Raw genomic sequence first — 22098 nt, forward strand, 5'->3', positions numbered from 1 at the left:
ACAACAAAATTTATCAAACTCATTCTGTAAACTTTAATTTAGAAAATGCACTATAATGATGCTATTTCATATTTATAAATTTTCACATGATGTCATATAACAACATAGATGTGGTGTGTACATAAAACATATCACATTCCTACATGAAGTTGATTCCAAAACTGCTTTTGCCTCCTAAACAATGACCGGGATAAACAGATTGCATAAAAACAGATTTTTGTTCTGTATTTCTATCTGGGACAGAATATGGGAATCTTATGGGTTCCTACATAATAAGTCAAGACACAATAATTGTCTTCAGGAAGTGGGCAGAGATCAGGTTGTCATCACAAAATCTGAAATATATTCAACCTCCCACTGCACACATTGTAAGGGAACCTTAAACTGTAAAATACTTTGAGCTGTAAAAATGGTATTAGCATGACTTACAACAAAAATCTGTAAGAACTTAGAACTGACAAACTTCCTGTTATACACAAAAGTATCTATATTTAATGATCCCTCAGTTACAAATAAAGTAGAACTGTGCATGCAACATAATCTGAAAAGATTTTAATAAAATTTTTATTACAAAATTCCTGTACTACCAAATCAGCGGTTGTTGCTTCTATTTCAATATGCCTTTTGTTTCTCTTATTCAGCTATGCACAGAAATTTAGACAGCTATGAAGTTCAGCTATAGTCACTTAAAGTTTAAGTTGATCAAATAAAAGTTTAAGAAAACAAAATTACTGACATCTACAAAAAAGTACTGTTAACAAAAGCTACTTTAGAACAAAAATGTCTTTTATTTAGAAAAGTTAAATAGTTCTTATATACAAAATATTAAGCCAGTCAGAAAGCTAAATCTTTCCCTGATCCTCAGCTTTAATGAAGAAATAGTCATCACAGGTCTAGAGCAATCAGAAACCTCCCTACACTCCATTTGTCCTCTCAAAAAATATCCTGAAGTTGATTTCCTGAGGCTCCAATTTAGAAGTTGATAGCTTTTCACAAATTTTAAGCCAAGGAGCTTAGAGTTCAAACAGCTGAGCATTGCTTGAATGAACTATTTCAAAGTGTTTTCTCTTTGCAGTTCCATTTTCTTGTCCCTTTTCTAGAAACCATCATAATTCAGGCAAATTTTGTGCATTTCAGAGTGAACCAAAAATACAACCACTGTGAACAAGAAAGAAAAACCAAAGATATGAAAAGGACAAGTAAGTCATACCAGAACTCAAAAACAGAAAGGTAAGCGGTATCTAACATAACATCACGCTGCATACACATGGGCACATGTATCTCTCAAATGACCTAATTTTTACACTTGCACAGGCACGCAATGCCCATCCAAAATAAAAAGTTCTATCCCTTTTTAATAATGATTACTATGAATACTGCTAAAAGCTTTATTTCAGAACTTGCTGAGACTGAGCTAGAGAAAGAGCTATTTCATCCCATGAAAGTATTATCAAATGGGACCAAATTTTTAAGAGTTAAAAAACTATTGCTTTGATTTCTTGCCTGCCTTGGCAAAGGCACTGCAACAAATCAAAACCCATCTCCCCTCACACTCTTATGTCGCCAAGGCAGTGGCAACAGTAGCAGCAATCCCCCAGAGCCCATAAATTAGCTATAGTCATGACAGTAAAAGATCTGAGGAGGCAAAACACTTAAACATGTGGTCCAGTAAACAGTCCTCTCCTCAGTGATCTGTTCATACGCAACTCTGGTAGCATTTAATTACATGATTAAAAACACATTTCCACAGCCTTTTCACCTACCATAGAGGTTAACAGGAATTTGAACATCTGAAGACCTTCAACTACTTGAGTTTAAGTTTCACTGTTCCAGTTTAGGCTGGGGGTTAGGGGGGTGGTGGAGACAATCGATCACCTTTTCCATAGACAAATATTTATTAAAATTAGAAAACCACAAATTGAAACACATAAGGGAAACCAGCTTTAAAATGGCTGAGGAGCATACAGAACATGAATCCACAATATCACACAAATCAGTAGAAAGTATGGTTGGTTTAAAGGTAATGGTGAACAGTCTAGAATGCCATGCTTAATTTCAACACAGTTTTCATTACCAATCAAACTGATGTTCAACTCACACATTACTAATTTATGAACTTGATCAGATATTCATGTGACACCCCACTCAGAGTCACTTGACTTTTAAATCAGAACTTCTCAAAGCTAAAAAGTTACCTTCATATGATTTTTTTTTGTGAAAGGAACCATGCATTTAATGAAAAAAAGGCTGAGTGAGCAGCAAATCCCAGTGCTAACGAAGCTCTGCAATTTTTGAAGCTCCTATCTGTCTTTAAAAGGTCTTTCATAGAGTAGAGTTATGAATGATAGCTACCTGCAATAAACTGGAATTGGACTTAATGACCCAAAAGTATGACTGCAGAGTATCATGTTCTGTTAATAGTTCTGTCAAAAAGGATAGCAATTCTTATCATTAACTAAATTTCATTTTCTTATGAAGGAAAAAGAAATGTCTCCTTTGCTTTGCTATCAAAGTCCACCTTCCCACTAACTTGTTTGAATAGTCTCACACAGACAGGCACTAGCTTATAGGGCACAGTTTCCTTTGTCACCCTTATCCTTTTTTATTTAGGACATCTCTTCATCAGTGAATAAAGAGGTTTCAGACCTTTTCCACCGTGTTTCTCTTGTGGAGGAGCTTGGAACTGGCAGCATCACCTCAGTTTTGGGGCAGGTGGAAGGTATTAAAAAGGTAATTAATGATTATGAGATTTTATGGATTTGTCTGGAAGGACAACAGAGAAATGGACTCCCTAAACCATGAAGTCCATTCCACAAATTTTTTCTAATGTTTCACCTGACTTTCCTTCCCAAAAGATCTCTCACTGTTGCTTTCAATATTATGCTCCTTTTGTATACTCAGCCTAGAACCACACCAACAATGTCTGTAGGCGAAAACACATGAGGGCCCAATCAGTACCAAAAGTAGAAAACTGAATTAAATTTTGCAACCCCTAGTAATGTTTGCCAGTGCATAAAGACAAAATTGAGTGAGGTTGTGGGTGCGTCTCTCATCCTCCTTTACATTTTTAGAAAGGCAAAATATTTGCACTACAGAAAAAGATTAATAATCCTTGTGGTGGGCTTTATCCTGTCTAGCAGATAAATCCACAATGCTGCTCACCCAGCAGAATGGGGGAAGAAAATACTAAGAGCAAACCAGGAGAAATCATGGGTCAAAATAAAAATATTATAGAAAGTAAATGAAAAGAGGAAGAAAATGAAAAGCCCACAAAAAAGGCAGAAAAGGACTTGGGGTTGCTGAGGGGTTGCAATGAGCCTGTGTGCACCCAGGTGACCAAGAAGACCAATGACATCCTGGCTTGCAACAGCAGGACCAGGGAAGTGATCATTTCCCCGTACTCAGCACTTGGTGAGGCTGTATCTCAAATCCTGTGTTCAGTTTTGGGCCCTTCACTACACAAAAGGCACTGAGTGTCTGGAATGTGTCCAGAGGAGGGCAACAGAACTGGTGCAGGGTCTGGAGCAAAGTCTTATGAAGAACAGCTGAGGGAGCTGTGGCTGTTTAGCCTGGAGAAGAAGCAGCTCAGGGGTACAACTGCCTGACAGCAGGTTATAGCCAGGTGGGAATTGGCCTCTTCTCCCAGGCATCTAGTGACAGGATAAGAGGAAATGTCCTCAAGCTGCACTCAGGGAGGTTTAGATTAAACACTGGGAAAAAATTCTTCACACAAAGGGTGTAAAGTATTGGAACAGACTGCCCAGAGGAGTGGTGGAGTCACCCTCCCTCAAAATGTTAAAAAAATGTGGATATGGCACTTTACGATATGGCTTGATGATGAATATGGTGGTGCTGCTAGTGGGACAACAGTGATGGATTTAAGTGTTTTTCAACCTTTATGATTCTATGAGTCAAACAGGTGATGCACAGGCAATCACCGGTGTCCCTAGGCAGAGCATTTCCCAGCTACTCTGAACAAAATGCCAGCTGAACACTCCAGTTCATTTTCTCTTCTTTTGTGAGGACCTTATATGGCATGCAGTAGCTTGAGACAGCTCAGTTTATCCACCTGGCAACTTCTTTTAGCACACCCAGTCTTCTCACTGGGGAGGTGGGCAGAGACACAAACAGCATGCACTGTGCAAACACTGCTCAGCAAGAGCTAAAACATGAGTGTATTGTCAATACTTTCTGGTCACAACTCTAAAACCTGGCACCACACAAGCTGCTACGAAAAAGAAAATGGGCATACCCAGTTGTACTCAAAAATGTCACTTTCCTCCCTTGACTTTTCATAACCAGTGAGTTCTATTCAGCTACACTGTGGAATACACAGGTATGTGGATTTTAACCACCGTTAATAATTCTCAAGCACTTAGGGTTAACAATATTTTTTACCCCAACAAAAACTGGGGGAAGTTCTAAACGGAGAGAAAAAAAAAGCTATATGGAAAAACAGACCTTCCTTCTTTCCTAACTACATATATTTCACAAGCAAAAATGTGGCCATCCGTCCATATCAACTGCATCTTTATTTTAAGAAAATCTCAGAATTCTGAATTAGTTAGAAACACCTAAAATATTATGAGAAACATACACTAGACCAAGATTCCATTAAAAATACAGCAGCTTATAACTTTTAATTTATCAGAAACAGGCTTTTGCAAAGAAAAATGTCTGCTATCACTACCTACAGGTTCATCAGAGGGAATGAGCATAACAGAATTAACAGCTCTCAGCTGTAAAATTACTAATTCCAGTAATACAGTACATTAAGCATGCCATTTGAGATATATGCCAACTTAAACTACCACATATGGCATGCTATCTAATTATCACAGTTTGTGTTTTCATATGCAGAGCTGTTCTAGTTTTTAAACAATGTGCCAAAATGCAGGGTTTTTTTTCTGAAAACAGAAAATGCTATCTTTTTATGATACCAGTAGGTCAATATTGCAATTTTAACATGCACAAGTTAAAAAAAAATTAAAAGAGAAAAAAATACATTGGAACAAGTCTCAGATGTTTCAGAATTGCTCTTAACTTTCCTTATTATTGAAATATTTGGGTGAAAAATTAAATTTTTAAGAACATGTTTATCTAAAAGGGTATTTTCAATTTTTTCTTCCTTTCAACTCTTTAATTCACCTATTGACACACTAAGTCTTAACTGACAATAAACAAACAAAACAATCAAGTTAGTCATTCTCCCAGTTTTGCATGTGAATAAAAAATACTGTGAAATAGCACGTGTACAGACATCAGTTGCAGTCAAGACAGACATCACTTGTGTTCCTTCATGTGCAATTTGACCTCACTCAGAACAATTGCTAGTGCAGAATCATACATTCTAATTGCAGTTTAGTACAAATCATGCCCTAAAATATTTGATTTTAGATTCCCCAGCTGGTGCTTCATGTCACTTCAGCTGTTCAGAGAGATTTTTTTTTCAAATGTTTCTTTGTGCAAATAAGCAAAGAGCTCACACGTAATTGCCATGAAACATTATATAATCTTAATCTCTCCTTTTCCAACTCAAACAGGACCATGTATTTTTAGACAATAAAAATCAAAATGTGCTAACAGCTAGCACCTTAATAGACAAATAACTATGTAGCAGCCATTCCAAATACTTTTGTTTCTTGTCCAAGAGTAAAGTCATCAAATGCATTTTCCACTGTCTCCCTTAGTTCTCACTAACTGTAGGTAGTGTATTTGATAATTTCAACAGAAAGCAAATAATATCAGGGTACCTTTGAGCATACTGTCTTAGTCTAAAAAACAGAGATTACATCACAAACATGAGAGTAATTACACATACAAGAATTTAATTAAACGTGCCTCCCCACTTTTTTCCAGTTTGAAAAGAGCATAAAGTCCTTGAACCTGCAATTACCTTTACAAAAGGTTTCTATGAAGCTCAAATTTTAACACATGCAAAAATGATTTCTAATTTTTTTCTGAAATAATTTGAATGGCATTAGAATCTGAACATCACAACATATTTTAGGTTTCTACTTTCAATAAACAAATATGGGCAATATTATTAAAATAATAAAGACTTGTGTAAACCACTGTACTACCCAGAATATGGGAAAACCTTAAGCATTTAAATTTTCTTAATGAAAAATTGGAAGGCGAATAGAATTGATTTCTTCCATACATAATTCAAGTCTTCCCCAATAAAAAGTCCAACTAATCCTTCTAAAAGATGAGCCAAACACTTTATGTAACAATAACCAAAAATAGGGCAATTTGTCTTCATGATTACTATTTTTAAGCCAAAATGCAAATATATCCTTAGAGTTTATTTTTAGAAAGCTTTCCTGTGCCTTTAGCATTTCATATTACAACTTTACAGAATCCTTCCCGCTAATTGTTTAGATATTCTTGATAATTCAGTCAGTTCCATACTTCATAAAATTTGATTTATACCTTTCAAAGCTAAAATCAATCAAGTACATCAAAATAAAAGACAAAAATTAGTAGTTGTAGCAAGAGCAATTATTTACAAATGGAAGGATGTTGCAGACTTTAGAAAATGTTCAGTTTGAAGAGGATTTGTAACTGAATCTGGATAAGATCTAGCACTACTTTTAAAATTGATCTTTTAGCAAGACTGGCATACATTACCATAAAGACAGTATTTTCCTATATGGAATTACTGAACCGATTTACAAATAGATTAAAGAGCCACTCTAAACATAAATATCAGAAAACCAGGCCATTTTTAAGCAAAGAACAAAACAATTCCAAAAAATTATTTATTATATACACTAAGTTTTTATCACTGGCTCTGCTTTTGGCATTAGTAAAAACATACTTGCACTAAAATTTAAAAGGAAGTTTTAAAGCAGTATAGCTTTCCTTGCAAAGGGATCATGAACTAGAAGAAAATACTGCAAAACTCTTACCCCAAAGGGGGAAAATATGTCTATTTGGCAAGTTCATGCTGGTAATCTTCATAATATACCTATTTTTGATAAATATCTGAATATCTATTTATAAGTGAAAAGGCACCCTACATTATCCTACATTACCAAAACACATGCATTATTTCTTTGTCCATAATTTTACTGACTATAATAGAATTGAATGTAGGAAGGAAGACATCTCCAAATACAGATTCAAACACCTCTAGCCAGCTGAGAAAACTTCAATTACAATTGTTTGCCAGCCTAGAAAATGGTGAGAACGCAACTCTTCTCAGGGCAAAAGGCAGCAGTAAATCTTAACAACCATAAATGAGCAACAAAGGGGAAAAAAATCCACAAAAAAGCCAAAACAAAACAACCTTCTGCTAGAAAACAAAAGACACAAGCCTTTTACCAAAAGACCTAAAGTAGAATCACATACAAATATATATATTTTAAATTCACTACTAATAATCTACCCCTATGTTTAAACACACTAGTTCAGGACTATGAAGACTGGAGGTGTATTCCACCTTGCAAAAATTCAATACTTACCTGAATTTATTGTTTGTATACAGAAACTGCTGGTATTATTACTGCCTTTGTACAAGTGTCTCCACTTACACTTGTGGGAGGCAGTGGAAAATAGGAAAGAAATTATAATTTTCAGTCCTCATGCTTCAGAGACAAAAAAGAATTTTTATTTCTTTTTGCTTAAACTACTAGAATTTCAGCAGTGGGAAAATGGAAGAACTGCACCAGGAGGACTGGAGAAATGCTCACCTCTAGGGGAATATTTGACCTCAAGCAAAACAAAGAATGGAAACAATTCATCAGGTTTTGATTGCATCCAAACATCTTCACTCTACCTAAAAACTGGAACTTTTACTACTCTGAATTCATCAGTGATGGTTTCAATGGCATGATTCCTATTCTGAAGAGCAAGTATAAAAGCAGCAGTAAAAAAATATTCATGTTAAAATGCTTATGAAATAAACTACCCATTTTTCAGCACTTAAATGTGCTGAACTACTACCGAGATTCAAAATTCAAAAGATTTGTAGTAGGAAAACTTGGAGCTCTAAAAATAACTCAAAGACTAAAAATTGAAATTAAATACTTATTCAGCCAATCATTGACTTCCCCAAATAAGCAGCATACACGCAGTATTTTCTAGATTAAATATGTATTTTTAACTATCTTCAGCACTCTAGCATGGCCCATCCAGCAAGATTCCTCAATTTCCCCATTGGAAGAGGGAAAATATTGGGGATGTCCCATATTTTGAAGCAGTCAACACAGGTCAATTTCTAACTTTTCTAACTTTCTATATTTATAACTCAGAGAAACATCTATACAGGAATCCAATGTGAAATCATTTTGCCTTTGAGCAAAGGAGAAAGAAATGGGGGAAATTATAACCCCCTTAGAATCCAGCATGTGAAAATGCTATGTGAAAACTACGGTGCTCTAAAGTGATTAAGACAAGAAAATCTTCTTAAAGCAGAGTGACACTTTAGAATTTATTCAATATGGAGTGATAAAATCTTCTCAAATTTTCTGAGGTATACTGGTATTTCCCACTACACAGAGACTTACCTATGAGAATTCCAGAATATCTAGATACACTTGTTTCTTTTCAAACTGGAATCAAACACTCCAAAGTATACCTTGGTTTGCCAAAAAACTGCATCACATCAGCATATAATTACTAATAGCACTATTTCCTCTAAATCAGCATTGCAACATCACACCTCTTTCTAGACCTACTGAAGTAGGTCATCCTAAAAATACAAAATTTTATATAGTTCCTGAAATACTTGTACTTTTAAGCACACTTGACTTGAATATCAGATGGCCATCATCAGCTTATCTGCACCTCCCAAGTAACCATAGCCTGAAATATGAAAACCTTGTAACACAAAACCAGTCCTACAAATAAACACTAATTTACACCAAAAATCCGGTATACTTTCTTAGGATCCTTAACAGGGAAACCCCATCCAAACTAAAATGCATGCTTATAAGTACCAAGAGCATTAAGACCACCCACTCTGAACTCCTATGCTTCAATACTTCACAGGAAAAAAGAAGTCCTTGGGTTATCTTAGGAGCCCATATAACTATATGCATATTTTAAGGAAAAGTTAATCAATTCTTACTGCAGGTGCAATATTGCAGGTCTTAGCAAATTTTTGTAATCACTTCCGAAATTTTGTACTGGGAGAAACAAGGCACTCAAACCAGAACTAGCCAACCTAGTCAAAAGCAAAATTCTTACTAATAAACAACAGAAATCTTCAGACAGCAAATGCAACATCGTCAAGCTTTACAAGCAGAGATTTCTTTACAAAAGAAAACAAATAATTTTGCACGAGATGAAACTTCACATGTTCCTGGACTAGTCAACATGGAAAGCATGATAGTCCTTTATACACAATATGATTCCATTGAAAAATAGGCCAAGTGAATAAATAAAGAGAAGCTTTTTTTTCCTCATTCTGACCATATTCATGTGTGTTGGAAAAGGGAAATACCAAGGTACTTATTTTGCAATTATGGATGACCAGATTTTGTGTCCTTACGTCTGCACTAAAGATTTCAGAAAGTGCTAAGCTAATAAAATGTGAAGGACAGAACTGAACTACTTCTGAACATCACAACTGACATTCTTTCAACTAGTAATTACTATCAGACAAAAGAGCCATTAGAAAAGATAATGCAGAAACAATAGAATCTTGTTGTTACTAATCAACAAAGCACCATTAAAAAAATTGGAATAAAAATAAACTAGTTATAAATGTCTTACTTAATTCAAGCACCAACCTTGTTACCACTATCCATTGTATGTATCCTAGACTAGAGGGTATAAAACATTTGCATAAACTGAACAGGGTTTGTTTTCCAAAGGTACAGGAAACCCAACAGGACAAATACGGCTGCCCATTTAATTGATTTTCCACCATCAAGTGCACACAAGACTGAAGTTCTGAGACTAGCAATTACACCTATTTCTACATACACTCCAATATTTTTAACACTCTGATTTAAAATCAGAAGAATCATTTTTTCCTTCTGAAACCTAGCTATTCAGGGAAAGAACCATCTTTCTAGCTATGAATGAATAAATTAAAAAAATCAAAAATAAAAAAATTATTCATTAATAATTAATTCACAATATATCATGTTGGCACTTACTAGAACAGCTAGTCATAGATGTATCCATACAGAATTTACAAATCTTATAAAATTATAAAGTATGTGTTTTATTATTGTTAAAAGTAGTGCAAATACTAGATGAGCACTTGGCATCACCAACATTAAAAAAAAAAAACAACACAAAAACATATATCCCTAAAAGGAATCTTTATAAAGTTAACACCTCCTGTTCCTTTTTTCTTTGAGTATTTTCCTATGCTGAAAATTATGTTATTTGACGAAGACCAATCTCAACAAAAAAGTGGCAGACTTCAGTGTACTGCCGTGCACAGTAAAAGAATCAGAAGTAGGAAATCACATATGTATAAGGAATTCCTGGGAAATACAAATTTTACTTTAGATTGACAGAGTCGCCAAGTGTTCACCTAATAACGTTAAGTAGAAGACGTACAAAGAATGAAGTGTGCACACGCATGCAAGGCAGAAAACAAACCCCATATATGTTCTACATCTAACACTTGCAACAAATCATTTTTATAAAGCTTTAAGGCATCCAGTAGCAGCATTTCATTGCAGACCTATGAAAAATCAGCACAGACAGAATGCTGGAAGACCCCCTCTTGTTCCACAGAAGTTTTCTTCAAATCCAGGTCATAACTCCACTAAAAAGCCACCTATTTCCCTTTTTTTTTTTTTTTTTTTTAATTGGTGTAGTTCCCCAGTAAAATTGTTGGTAGACTGCCAGATTACAATAAAACAAATATTCTATAACTCCAGCTCAATACTGCTGCCAAAACAGTATCCATGGCAGCACCTGAATTGCTGCTGCTCCTTCTACTTGTACTATAGACTACCCTACCTGCACTCTGGCATTCCCTAACACGAGATTACAGATGGGGACAAAACCTAAATCACTGTCAGATCAAGCTCCAACACAGGCATATGGCCCAACTGGTCCTTCCTCCCCCTTCCCTCACAGCCATGACATTTCATAGCCCAACTCTTTTGGAATACACTCTGATAATAGTTTTAATTTTGTAAGTACACTGGATGCTCAACAAAGCCAACTGAATGGACACATGCCATTTCCTACTTTTCCAGTGCATGACCTAATATAAATATTTCCAACAACTCATGTTATAAAAATAACAACTCCACCATTGTATATTCAGCTAAATATTTGTAATTTTTCATGTGCAATTTGAAAGCCAGAATTTAGAACACACTGGGAAGATGATAAATTGCTGCTGCGCCTGATTATCTGGTTCTCTACAGAGAATTTTTTTCTCCATATTGCCAACAAAGAATCTAAATAGAACTAAAGTCACTACTTGAGAATGAAAAAAAAATACATACAAATCTTCCAAGAACTTTGGAGGTGTGCACTATGGTTCTTGATTCAAGCAAACAGGTGCCACTCTATCAGGTGGGGGAAAATAGTACAAATGTGTGAAGCTCTTTACGTGGGAAATTACAAGAGAGTTAAATGGCACTGAGCAAGGCACAAAAAGTGCTTTTAAAATAGAAACAAGGGAACATGCAGAGAACCTCAGTATCTAATTTAATTAATGATTGAGAATGCAAAGGCTCCAACTGGTGAAACATTAGCAGCAGCCATGAATTTCACTGTAGTTCTGTATAACAAGTAATCTTACCTGAGTGATTCTCAAAAAAATGTCAACACATCGATTGTATTTTTCATCTGATCCTGTCAATGCTGAGATGACAGGCCCTGCAGGATGCAGTGAGAGATCAACGATGAAAAACAGATGTTTAGTCTTTTCAAAATCAAAACCTATAAGACCAGGTAAATATGAAATTTTGTCCAAGATACATACTTGTTTATATCCAACAAATGCTAATGTTACATAATGTTACACTTTCATATACATAAGTTGACAATAGTATCTCTCACTTACAAGGGATCTGACTCCAGGTCAATCATACCACCAATGTTTAACTTTAAACCTGGTCCCTAACACACTGCTCTTGCAAGAGCTATCTGGTCACATAGCTAGTTACTCACATCACCTACATCAACCTAGGTTCATGCTCATCAACCTAAAAGAAAGGCTCTCCAACCTTTCACAAAGGAGAATTCATTTTGTCCATCAATTGTGCAGAACACTTTAACCTTACACAAATTTACTGCAATTCAGGAGTCAAGAAGAACAATAACTAGCTCAAGCAAAGAGTGATAAATCCATACTCAAAGGCAACAAAAGCATGCTAGCATTGCACAGTTGGAAGCCGATTTCCATAGATGTATCTCCCAAGACTGCCTTAAACTGACACTTCCATCAGATCAGTTAAGTTCTTGCAAAGGAATTGCAATGCTTGGCTATTATCAAAAGCAGCACACCTAATATTAAGTAAACTCCAGTAAGATTCAACCATAATTATCAATACGTAAAAGTGAAAGCGAGTTCATATGTGGACAGGAATTCAGATCTTGTGATTTTTATGAATTAAAATATTTAATTGTTTTTATCAAATACAAATTTAAAGCAGAGTATTTTAACAATCCTCTCTCTATTTTTAATCAAAATACAAGCAATGTAGTTATCTTTATAATGCCACCAATAATCACAAGAAGGGACAGAGAAACCCCAAAATCAAAACAAAAATGGGATGGAATAGGGTTACACAAATCTGTACTGGAACACTTACGAGATCCCTAGGTTATAGTATAGTTTGATATTTCCTCTGAGGGAAGGAAAAGGACCCTGAATTGGGTGAATTGTAAGGGACCTCCTATTTTCCTAAATCTATGTCATGCAGTCAGAATGAAGACAGTCATATCATCAACAATCAACAATAAATTAAAAACCTTGCACATGCACAGCACGCTAATTGATTCCATTTGCCAACACCAAATTCCAACTCTCCATGTTTCCATGCTACTAGAAGTCCTTAACCACAAGACTGGGCTAAATAAAACAAGCACTAAGCATTCCCACTGCAGAACATAGCATACTACACCAGAAATTCATACCAGACACAGTATACCTCTTTTCATTTACAGACAATAGTTGCTGTCAGAATAAGCAGAAATATTTTTGCTAAATCCATTATAACCATGACATTTCAAAAACACGTGCATCAGCTTCATTACTCAACAGATAGATCTGATAAACAGGAAAAATATATTACAGTTTTAGATTGAAGTACGTTAAGAATTTTATGCTAGTGTCACACAAATGCAATTAGAAAAACCAAAAGGCCTACCTAGAAAAATGGCCATCAATAAGAGTCAGAAAAGCAGCCTCCCAATTTCTAATGTGCACTGCGTTTTGTACCATGACACTGCAGCCTCTGAGGGTCAGATTAATTAAGATCAACAGCAGCTGCAGTGCAACGTGAGAAGCACACGGCCACGGCTCTCACCAGTCCAGCCCAATTACCTGCAGCATTCCAGCACTGGGCAACTGGCAACTACGATATTCCTCACCAAGTCATTAATTCCCACTGGCCCACTGATAAATGCTAAGAAAAAAATAAATTCAGAGGGGGACTGGAAAGCTGACTGCACTGCTGCAAGATGCAACAACGCTATTTGCCAGCCAAATCTTTACAGTTGTTGCTTAACTTTATATGAGAGCTGTGTCCAAAGACAGAAATGTGATAGCAACAAGGTGCAAGCCCTCTTCCCCAACACTCTATGCTCCATTTCTGGAGGCCAGTCTGACAAATTCACTAAATCCAAGGTTTTCTTCCCTGGCCAAAAAGCTACTGATCACTGAGAAAATAAATTCTCTAGTCAACTACTGAGGACAATATCTAAGCTAATGAAATTAACTAAAGAACAAACAAGATCAAAGAGTATTTGAAAAAGACATTGCTTGTTACAGGTTGCATCCATTAAGAAAAGCAAGCACGTGTTTTGTTTACTGCACAAGGGAGAAGAGGAAAACAAGAGGTTCAGACATTCCCTGTTTATGTTTTTTAAATATCATCTCTAACAAGATTCTCTATCAAGAATCCATTAAAACCTGAATCTACCAGAAAACTATTAAATTTATGTATGGGAGTTTTAAACTTCATAGAAGAGGAAAACTTAAGTCTTGTTCATTTTTTTTAATGAATAATTGCTTTACACAAATCCTAACTTTATCAAAAAACAATGCTGTTACTAGAAGCATCTTCATCCACATAAGCTTTCTAACCTACTGAAAATACTTCAGTTTGCAATTATATTGAACCCTAGGTAAAACCAACACAATGAAAACGTTGAAAAGTTAAAATACAGCATTTCCCTGTCATAACAGCTGTCCTCAATCTATTCTTTATTTTGACAACAAAGTTAGTTGTTAGCCTGTGTCATTTATTCATGTTAGACTAACCATTCCAAATCTGTCAGAAGTTCTTATAAACCTTTCTATACAAGACAAAGACCCAGCACTTTCTTGCAAACCAAAGCCATTTACTACGTCAAAGTTGATTTACTCATTAACATAAATAAGTCCCTACAGGTAGAAAAAAAAATGTGCCAAATTTTTACTTTTAACTTCTCAAAATTTCTCTAAGCCTACCAAATTAGAATCTGCTAAGTGATGGTACACAGGCCAAGTTAGATATGTAACAATCTCAAGATCCTACTAAGTTACATAGTCGGTTTCAGCTTCCTTTTAAATGCAAAATACTACAGACCTGCTGGCTAACAAGCTAACTTTTTTTTATTCTGTTTCAGTAACCAGGCAACAGACAACTGTCCAACTGAGAATTATCTCTCTGAACAGCTGGCAATTAACACTTGGGATTTTTTGGTGGTTGGTCTCTTTTTTTTAAAAAAAAACTAGTACAAAGATCAGTGATTACTTTAAAAATCTATACAGCTCGAGATTCCACCTCTGATATCTCTACCCGCTATTTAGTAATTTCCTCAGTCCTGTTATCCCTGAAGTTACTCATCTAAGTGTTTACACCAGAATCTAAAAATCTTAGACATACACTTATGTATGTTATATCTAATTAGCTAATGTCAACACTTCCAGAAAAAAAGTAGGATCAAGAAAAAAATGAAATGTATTTATTGATGTTTGACAAAGCCCTTCAAGGAATCAGCAGAACAGACAGCTAGTAACTAAATCCATTCTTGCTTCCAACTCCACTACTATTTTCCATAGCTGAAAAAGCAGTATTTCACTTCAACATTATTTCAAGTGTTGATTTAAAACGTTTCTCTCCTTACTAGATTTTGTTATTTTTAAGAGTTGCAAATTAACATGATAAACTCTATTTCTATGAAGGAAATAAAAATGGAGAGCCAAGCTTGATATATTACACCTTTCTCTTTCCTCGCAATTTATAGGAGTAATGATGCTACAAGATTATTAATTATAAATTCCTGTAACTTTAAGTGTTACTTATACATCCAATGTTTTTGAACGGTCTTTAAGAGTCAGAATAACTGTTTTCAGAAGGGCACTGACAAAGATTAGCTAGACTATATCACATAACACATGAACGATTCAAAGAAATCTGATATTTAAACAGAAAACATCTAAAAACAGAATTCCCTTGGTAAAAGCACAAAACAGCCACACAATACCTCATGCACTGTCTGCATGAGATGGGAGAGCAAACTCCCACCTTTTATAGTGTCCAAAGATTGATATAATTACTGACTAGAAATCTGCTATAAGAACAACACATCTAATATGTTGCTAAAACCAGTAAAACCTTATCCCCCATTTAATTATGCTTTTATTAATCTCTGCTCTTGATGTGATCTAATTTAAGTACACCTACGACATCATATTCCAATAAACTGAAAAACACTGACCAAGTTCAAATTTACTCAAGCACCAAGTTCAGATCAGGCAAGATCCTGTTGCAAGATAAACAACATGATGTGATGTAACATAATTTTGTGCATGTGTGTGCATTTGTGAGAGACCGGGGCGGGAACGCAGAGAGGGAGGGAGAGGGAGAGAGTCTGTGCACGAGAAAGAAACAAGAGAGTGTACGGCAGCGTTCACAAGGGAGAAATATACATGGCCTGAGTGGCTTTGAGTCCCGTGCTCACTAAAATGCAGAATGAGAAACACATAAGCAACGACAACTTCAGACAACAGAAATAGTCTTTCTTCTATTGTTCAAAAAAACCCCACACATTATAATAGCTTTACAGAATAGCCACTTTCTTTATCAAGTTGGCTAAATCTGTATTTAATTTTTGAACCAAAACCTACTAGTCAATGCACACTGTACTTTCTATGCAGAAGGATCAGCACCATTTAGTTTAAAAGTAGGGCATATTTTGCCATTTTTATTTTATTTCTGCTAGTCTTGGGGGACATGCCTGAACAGAAAAGAATCAGAATATCCAAAGTCAAATTGCAGGAGTCCAGATAACAAGAAAAAGTCAGCAGGTAACCTGAAAAGAGAACAATAAATTGCGCACTCAAAAATAAAACTGTAGTGGATAGTAATGTATTTGTATATTGCTTCCTATCTTGTAAACTAAAATGTTCAATGCAAAGCTGTTTTTTCCTTCAATTTCTTGTAATTAGAGCTGCCATATAATTCTTCAGTAATTATGTCACCTTTTGACGCACAAAAATAATTCCAACAGAAATCAGTCTGCATACTGAAGTCCTATATCACAGAGGGAAAAGAAAAAAACACTATTAGATCATAGGAACTATTTGTAACTTCTGTATTACAAGCACCTTCCTCCTTTCCAAACAGGAACTTACTCACTTTTCTAAAACTTTTCAGAAATACAGAAAACTTTCATAGAAGCTTCAATGGCAGAACATTCCACAGCAAAACATACATTAAACATATTTGTAGTCACAAGCATCAGAGGTAAGGACTAAGTAACATCTATTAGGAAAACAGTAATTGTTTAAAAAACTCCATAAGAAAAATAAATCATAACCATCTCAGCTCTTTCACAAGGTTTGTATTCCCTAATGTTATATGAGCAAGAGAGTCTGGAAGAAACCCAAAAGCCATCAGCTCAAGGAATGACAGGACCTCTGAAAATTCCATGGGCTGGTGGTCAGACGCAAACAGAAATACTAACAAGAGCTAGCCACGCTGGAATCCATTTCCCATCCCTGCTCCATGCTTTAGCAGGTATCAGTCACCAACTTCCTGAAAACAATCACTCTCCATACGATACAACGTGCCTGCAAATTCAAGGCAGACTGTATAAAGTCAAACTGGAACTTCATTTGCACCTGTTACTGAGAAAATGTTTGAGTCTCCCTGCCTTAGTTATTTATATTATTGCTGCTGATTTTAAGAGAGAAAATGTTTATGCCACACGTGTTTTTCTCAGGTCATTCTAGCTTGTGATTTTTTTATTTTTCAAAGGTTCTTCTGCTACTACTGCTGCATCTTTACAGTTCCCTACACAAAAAAAAAAAAAAAAAAAAAAAAAGTAATTCTGATTTAATCAGAACACAGAGGAACTATACTGGAGCACTGAACAAAAGATCTAATCTTTGGAGCGTCCTTTCCGAGTGAGTGTAAATAAACTGTAGTAAAATGAAAAGGTTCATAATTTGGTATTTGGAATATTCTTCATAAACACCAATTTTCTGTAACATCCTTGCATATCTGATAACCCCTCATGTATAATGCAGAAGATCTATTTCATTTTCATCTATTGACAGTGAATTTAATTTACTATTGCAGCTCTTTACCCAGATTATGTTATTAATTCTGCAATCAGGCTCTTTAGAATGCTTTATTTCTTCCAAGAGTTTTCACAATTCGACATTGATTTTTTTTATCCTAACATACCTTTCAAAATAAAGAATCATGTTTTTCCTACCTTTCTAAAAAAACCAAAAAAGTAAAAAAAAAAAAAAGCTTCAAAAGCAACAAACACCAGTTCATAAGCTGTAACTTTCAAGAGAAAAAAAAAATCTACATTCAAAACTTCCATCTCTGACTTTTAAGTATTATAAGCTACATTCATTAAGGAGATGTACAACAGGTGCATTAGAATTTCCACTTCAACAATCATATTTGTAAACAGACCAAAATATCTCTGTTAATAAAAAGTTATTCCACTTCTGCCTGACTGTAAAGTCAGAGGACAGGAAAGCTAAATTCTCCAAAGTTAGTGGTCTGCTTACATCCATACCCACTGTCTTTGCTATTTTGTAGAATTCAGTCTTGTTAAAATAGAGCAAATGCAAAGCAGCACTTATTTTCCACAAGAAAAGTCAGCAACAGCTAGGCAACTCAATTCTAAACCACCAGCTACTCTTCAAAAATAACAAAATCAAAACACAAAAGTGTCAGCTATGTTATTTTGCAGCAGTTTTTAGAAAGTCCTCTAGAGCAAAGGTCAATTACAGAATGCTAATCTGTTCATCTTTCAGAAAAATTCCCCAATTATTCAACTGCAGAAGCTAAAATCTTGTCTATCATTATGTAAGACTCTCTCTTCAGAAATCTTATAAAGGAGGAATGCTAATTCAGGTACTTATTACTATTACACTCAAATATTAAAAACAATGTGCACTAATACAGCTAATATAAAATGCAATTCTTTTTATTCATCGAAAGTATTTCAGTTTTATAATAGAGTTTTCTTCCACCATCATGATAAACACAATATAAAGAATATCTAAAGAGCAGCACTTGTCCTCTTCACTTCACTCCAGAGCCAATGAACAAAGCAGTGAAGCAGAAAGAAGGTACATAATGGATTTAAAGTAAATGGCCCATTCTTTACGAGGCAGTCTCTCATTTTTACTCATTCTAGCTTAATTGTCATTATAATGTCTGGAAACTTCAAACGAACAATTATCTTTATGCCACCTGTCACATCGGTTCCTTAAAGCTAGATTTTTTTAAAATAAAAAATAAAGCAGTCAATGTTAATGAAAATAATCTTTTGTAGAAATACTGTAAATTACTTTAAACTTATTTCAAGCAGTTAGCATCCAGCTCAGTCCATTCCATATGCCAAAACAGACAGAATATTTATATTCATAATTGCACTTTGAAACATACTTTTGTGAGACATAACGCTTCCTGCTGCACTTGACCAATATATGAAACACACTGAAATGTACATACATGCCTGAGAACTTCAAAATAAAACAAATGGCTAATTTTGCACCTACCTGGATAAAAATCTTTGGATTTAGACAGCTTGATGGTGGCCCCAGTCTCTTTCTGCAACTGAACAATTGTCTGTCCTCCCTTCCCAATTATAGATCCAGCAGCATAACTAGGTATGAGGACCTTTAGAAAATACTGGCCATCCTCTGAAAAATTGAGATATGCATGGTTAATATGGATTATAAATTGTCATTTTTTCCTCCCCAGACCCACAAATAAACAAAAGGCTACATCTTTAAACTCCTCCACTAATTCATGCATTTACATCTAACCAGTTGCGTCATTATACAAGACACGTTTAGGCTATGCCTTTGACAGTTTAAAATATCTACATTTATTCTAAGCAAAGAACCCACAGAGGTTCCTTAATTCAGTTAAAGAATAATATTGCAATTATATTTCAAAGGTAGATTTTCTTTTTTTTTTTTTCTGCCATGGTAACCACAGCATACAGAAATGATCAGACCCCTTTAGAAGAACTAAAGCCCTGCATGAAAACGTGGTTAGTGACAACTACAACCTTGCTTGGAAATACTGCAAAAGAAATGACAAAACCAGGAAAGAACGAATTGTAAATTCTAATGGGCTATTTGTTTGTCATTAGCAAACACACGAGAACAGCAATTAGCTATTGCTTGCATTCTTCTTAAGTGAGCAAAACGACTACTCTGCTACCAAATAACCCACCCAAAATGTGGGGTTTTATTCCAAGCGTTTCAGCCACTGCCAAGAAAACAACTCAACATGGTGAGGATGGAATCACTTGCCTAAGTAATCCTCATGTATTCCTTTAGCACTTCTTAAGCGACAATGATCTCTTTTAAGCTCATTAATTAAAGGACACTAAGAAGAATTTTTCCCAATTGATCAAAAGCCTAAGTCACTTATTTTAAATACACTTAAAAGGTGACGAGATAGACAATGCCAGTCCTCTAACCACCACTAGCACTAAAGCATACCATCGAAACAGGAAAAAAGATATAGAATGAATGGAGGGGAGAAAGAAAAAAGGATCCCAGTCTGATTTGGCAACTGCAAAATTTTCAGTACCCTCGTGCCACCACTAAATCCAGCTACACTGAAGTCTGAGGACCTCTCCATAACTGTCTCTGAAGAAGTGCAAGGCAACAGGGATACGCTGGTTCCCCAGACTTGTGTTCTCCCCAGCAATTGTGGCAACGTCCCATTGGCACGGATATCAAAATATCATGAAACATGTTTCATAAAGTTGGTTATTTGGAGTTATTTTTACCCCTAAGCAGAAGAAATTATCTAAGTTCACAGTACTTCTCTTCCCTGAGACTATAAAGCGCCTCAGTTAGTGCCTATGTGTGACAGTGGTGCCCACCCGTATTACCATAGCTGGGGAACCATGCACTATGTATAGCCAGACCACTGCTCTCAACATTGGGCAAATAAATTCACCTCTGCCTCGGTGCATTGTTATGACGACTCCAGTGCAAACGGATAAAGGAGATGCTGGTCCCGTTATAACTCATCTCCTCCAGGAACAGCAGGATGTTAACTAGCGAGTCCCCGTAGCCGAGGGGCGACTCCCCCCGCCACCAGCCAGCCCTCGCCCCCGGCTCGGCACGGCAAACACACGCCGTGTACGCGCTGACAATGGAAGTGAGGCCAAGGAGGAGGAAAACGCACGGCAAGGCTGAAATTCAACTTGCGACCCCGAGGATGTGGAAGGAGGGAAGAGCGTTTGCCGTCTCCTTCCAGCTGCCATTTATTGTCGCCCATCCTTAAACGGGCGAGGGAGATAGCTGGGCTGCGGGAGCCCCTTGTGCTCCCTCCTCGCCTCCGTAGGGTCACGGCTGTGCAGCCCCAGCGTGGATATTAAATAAAAAGACTGGTAGATGCTGAAAACCGACGCCATTTTGATGAATGATAACATTAGAGAAATGGGAATCTTTGGGCGGGGCACCGCCCGTGTTGGTCCTCTTGGTGCTGCCGGCTTCAGGGGGGGCTTCAAGCGGTCTTTTCCGGGAGTCCGGCGGGTCCAGGTCTATGGGAACCCCGGTGTGGGTCCCGTTCTGCTGGATGGGAGCTGCCGCCATCATGTTTGCTGCTGCTCGGAGGAGAATTGTCTCTTCCCTTCTCTGGTGGGGGGGCAGGGAGGGAAGGGGGGAGGAGGAGGAGGAGGAGAAGGAAGGGGGTGGAGGAGGAGGAGGAGGGGAGGGGGCTTGTCCCGTTCTCTTGTCCTTTTCGAAAATGTAGAGCTAAGATCGGGATTGTCGAGGATGCTGCGCGCCTTGTTTATCTGGCACCCGGGGGGAGGGAAGGGAAAGGAGGGAGGGAAGCGGGCAGGACTGGACTGGAGGAGCAGCTGCAGTGCAGTGTCAGGAGATGAGGAGAAGGGAGACAGGGGAACGAGGGGGGCGAGAGAGGGAAAAGAAAGGGGGAGAGGAGAGGAGGGGAAAGAATGAAAAGAGTGAGACAGGAGGAGGAGAGGACAGAGTGAGTGGGAGAGGAGAGGAGGGGAGAGAGTGAGTGGGAGAGGAGGGGAGAGAGAACGAGTGAGACAGAATCGGTGGGAAGGGAGGGAGGGAAGAAGGGAGGGGGAGAAGGAGGGAGCGAGCGGTGTAAATGGTGGGCGAGGGAGAGAGTGGGAGATGATTCACGCTGTTTCTGAGCCCCCTTCCGCCCCTGCCCGCCCTAGTGCCGCGCCTGACGCTGCGGCTCAGCTGCCCGCCGCTCCCGGGCTCCCGTGCCCTCCCTCGCTGTCGGGCTCATGTGCACGGGGGTGGAGAGGGGGATCGCTGCCGGGGTGGCGCGCCGCTGCTCGGCTCTAGCCCCGGCACCGCGGGCGCCTGGCTGGGGGCTGGGGCCGCCACCCTCAGCTGCACCGCAGAAACCCTAAAGGCAGGATAGGTTAGAACCATGGGAGGGGGCACAAGGACGGGGGTGTACGAGGGCAGGCGGG

At 37.2% G+C, this 22098-nt stretch overlaps 1 protein-coding gene across 3 annotated transcripts in view; it reads right to left on the reverse strand.

Annotated features, from left to right (window-relative positions):
* Positions 1-21554, reverse strand: part of NOVA1 (NOVA alternative splicing regulator 1) — a 143443-nt gene extending 121889 nt beyond the window's left edge. Inside the window, exons 1-2 of one of the 3 annotated variants that reach the window (XM_041403174.1) lie at positions 21100-21554; positions 19169-19312 (exon numbers count right to left, since the gene is read on the reverse strand). In XM_041403174.1, the coding sequence (XP_041259108.1) occupies positions 19169-19312; positions 21100-21235 (280 nt within the window). In that variant the 5' untranslated portion in view covers positions 21236-21554. Of the gene's footprint in view, positions 1-11728; positions 11806-19168; positions 19313-21099 lie in introns of those variants that run through there. The other 2 variants (XM_041403186.1, XM_041403179.1) reach the window with 2 other exon arrangements.
* Positions 21555-22098: the final 544 nt, after the last annotated feature.

This window comes from Onychostruthus taczanowskii, unplaced genomic scaffold (genome assembly GCF_017590055.1).
Source record: "Onychostruthus taczanowskii isolate IOZ18803 unplaced genomic scaffold, ASM1759005v1 scaffold1, whole genome shotgun sequence".
Lineage (NCBI taxonomy): Eukaryota > Metazoa > Chordata > Aves > Passeriformes > Passeridae > Onychostruthus > Onychostruthus taczanowskii.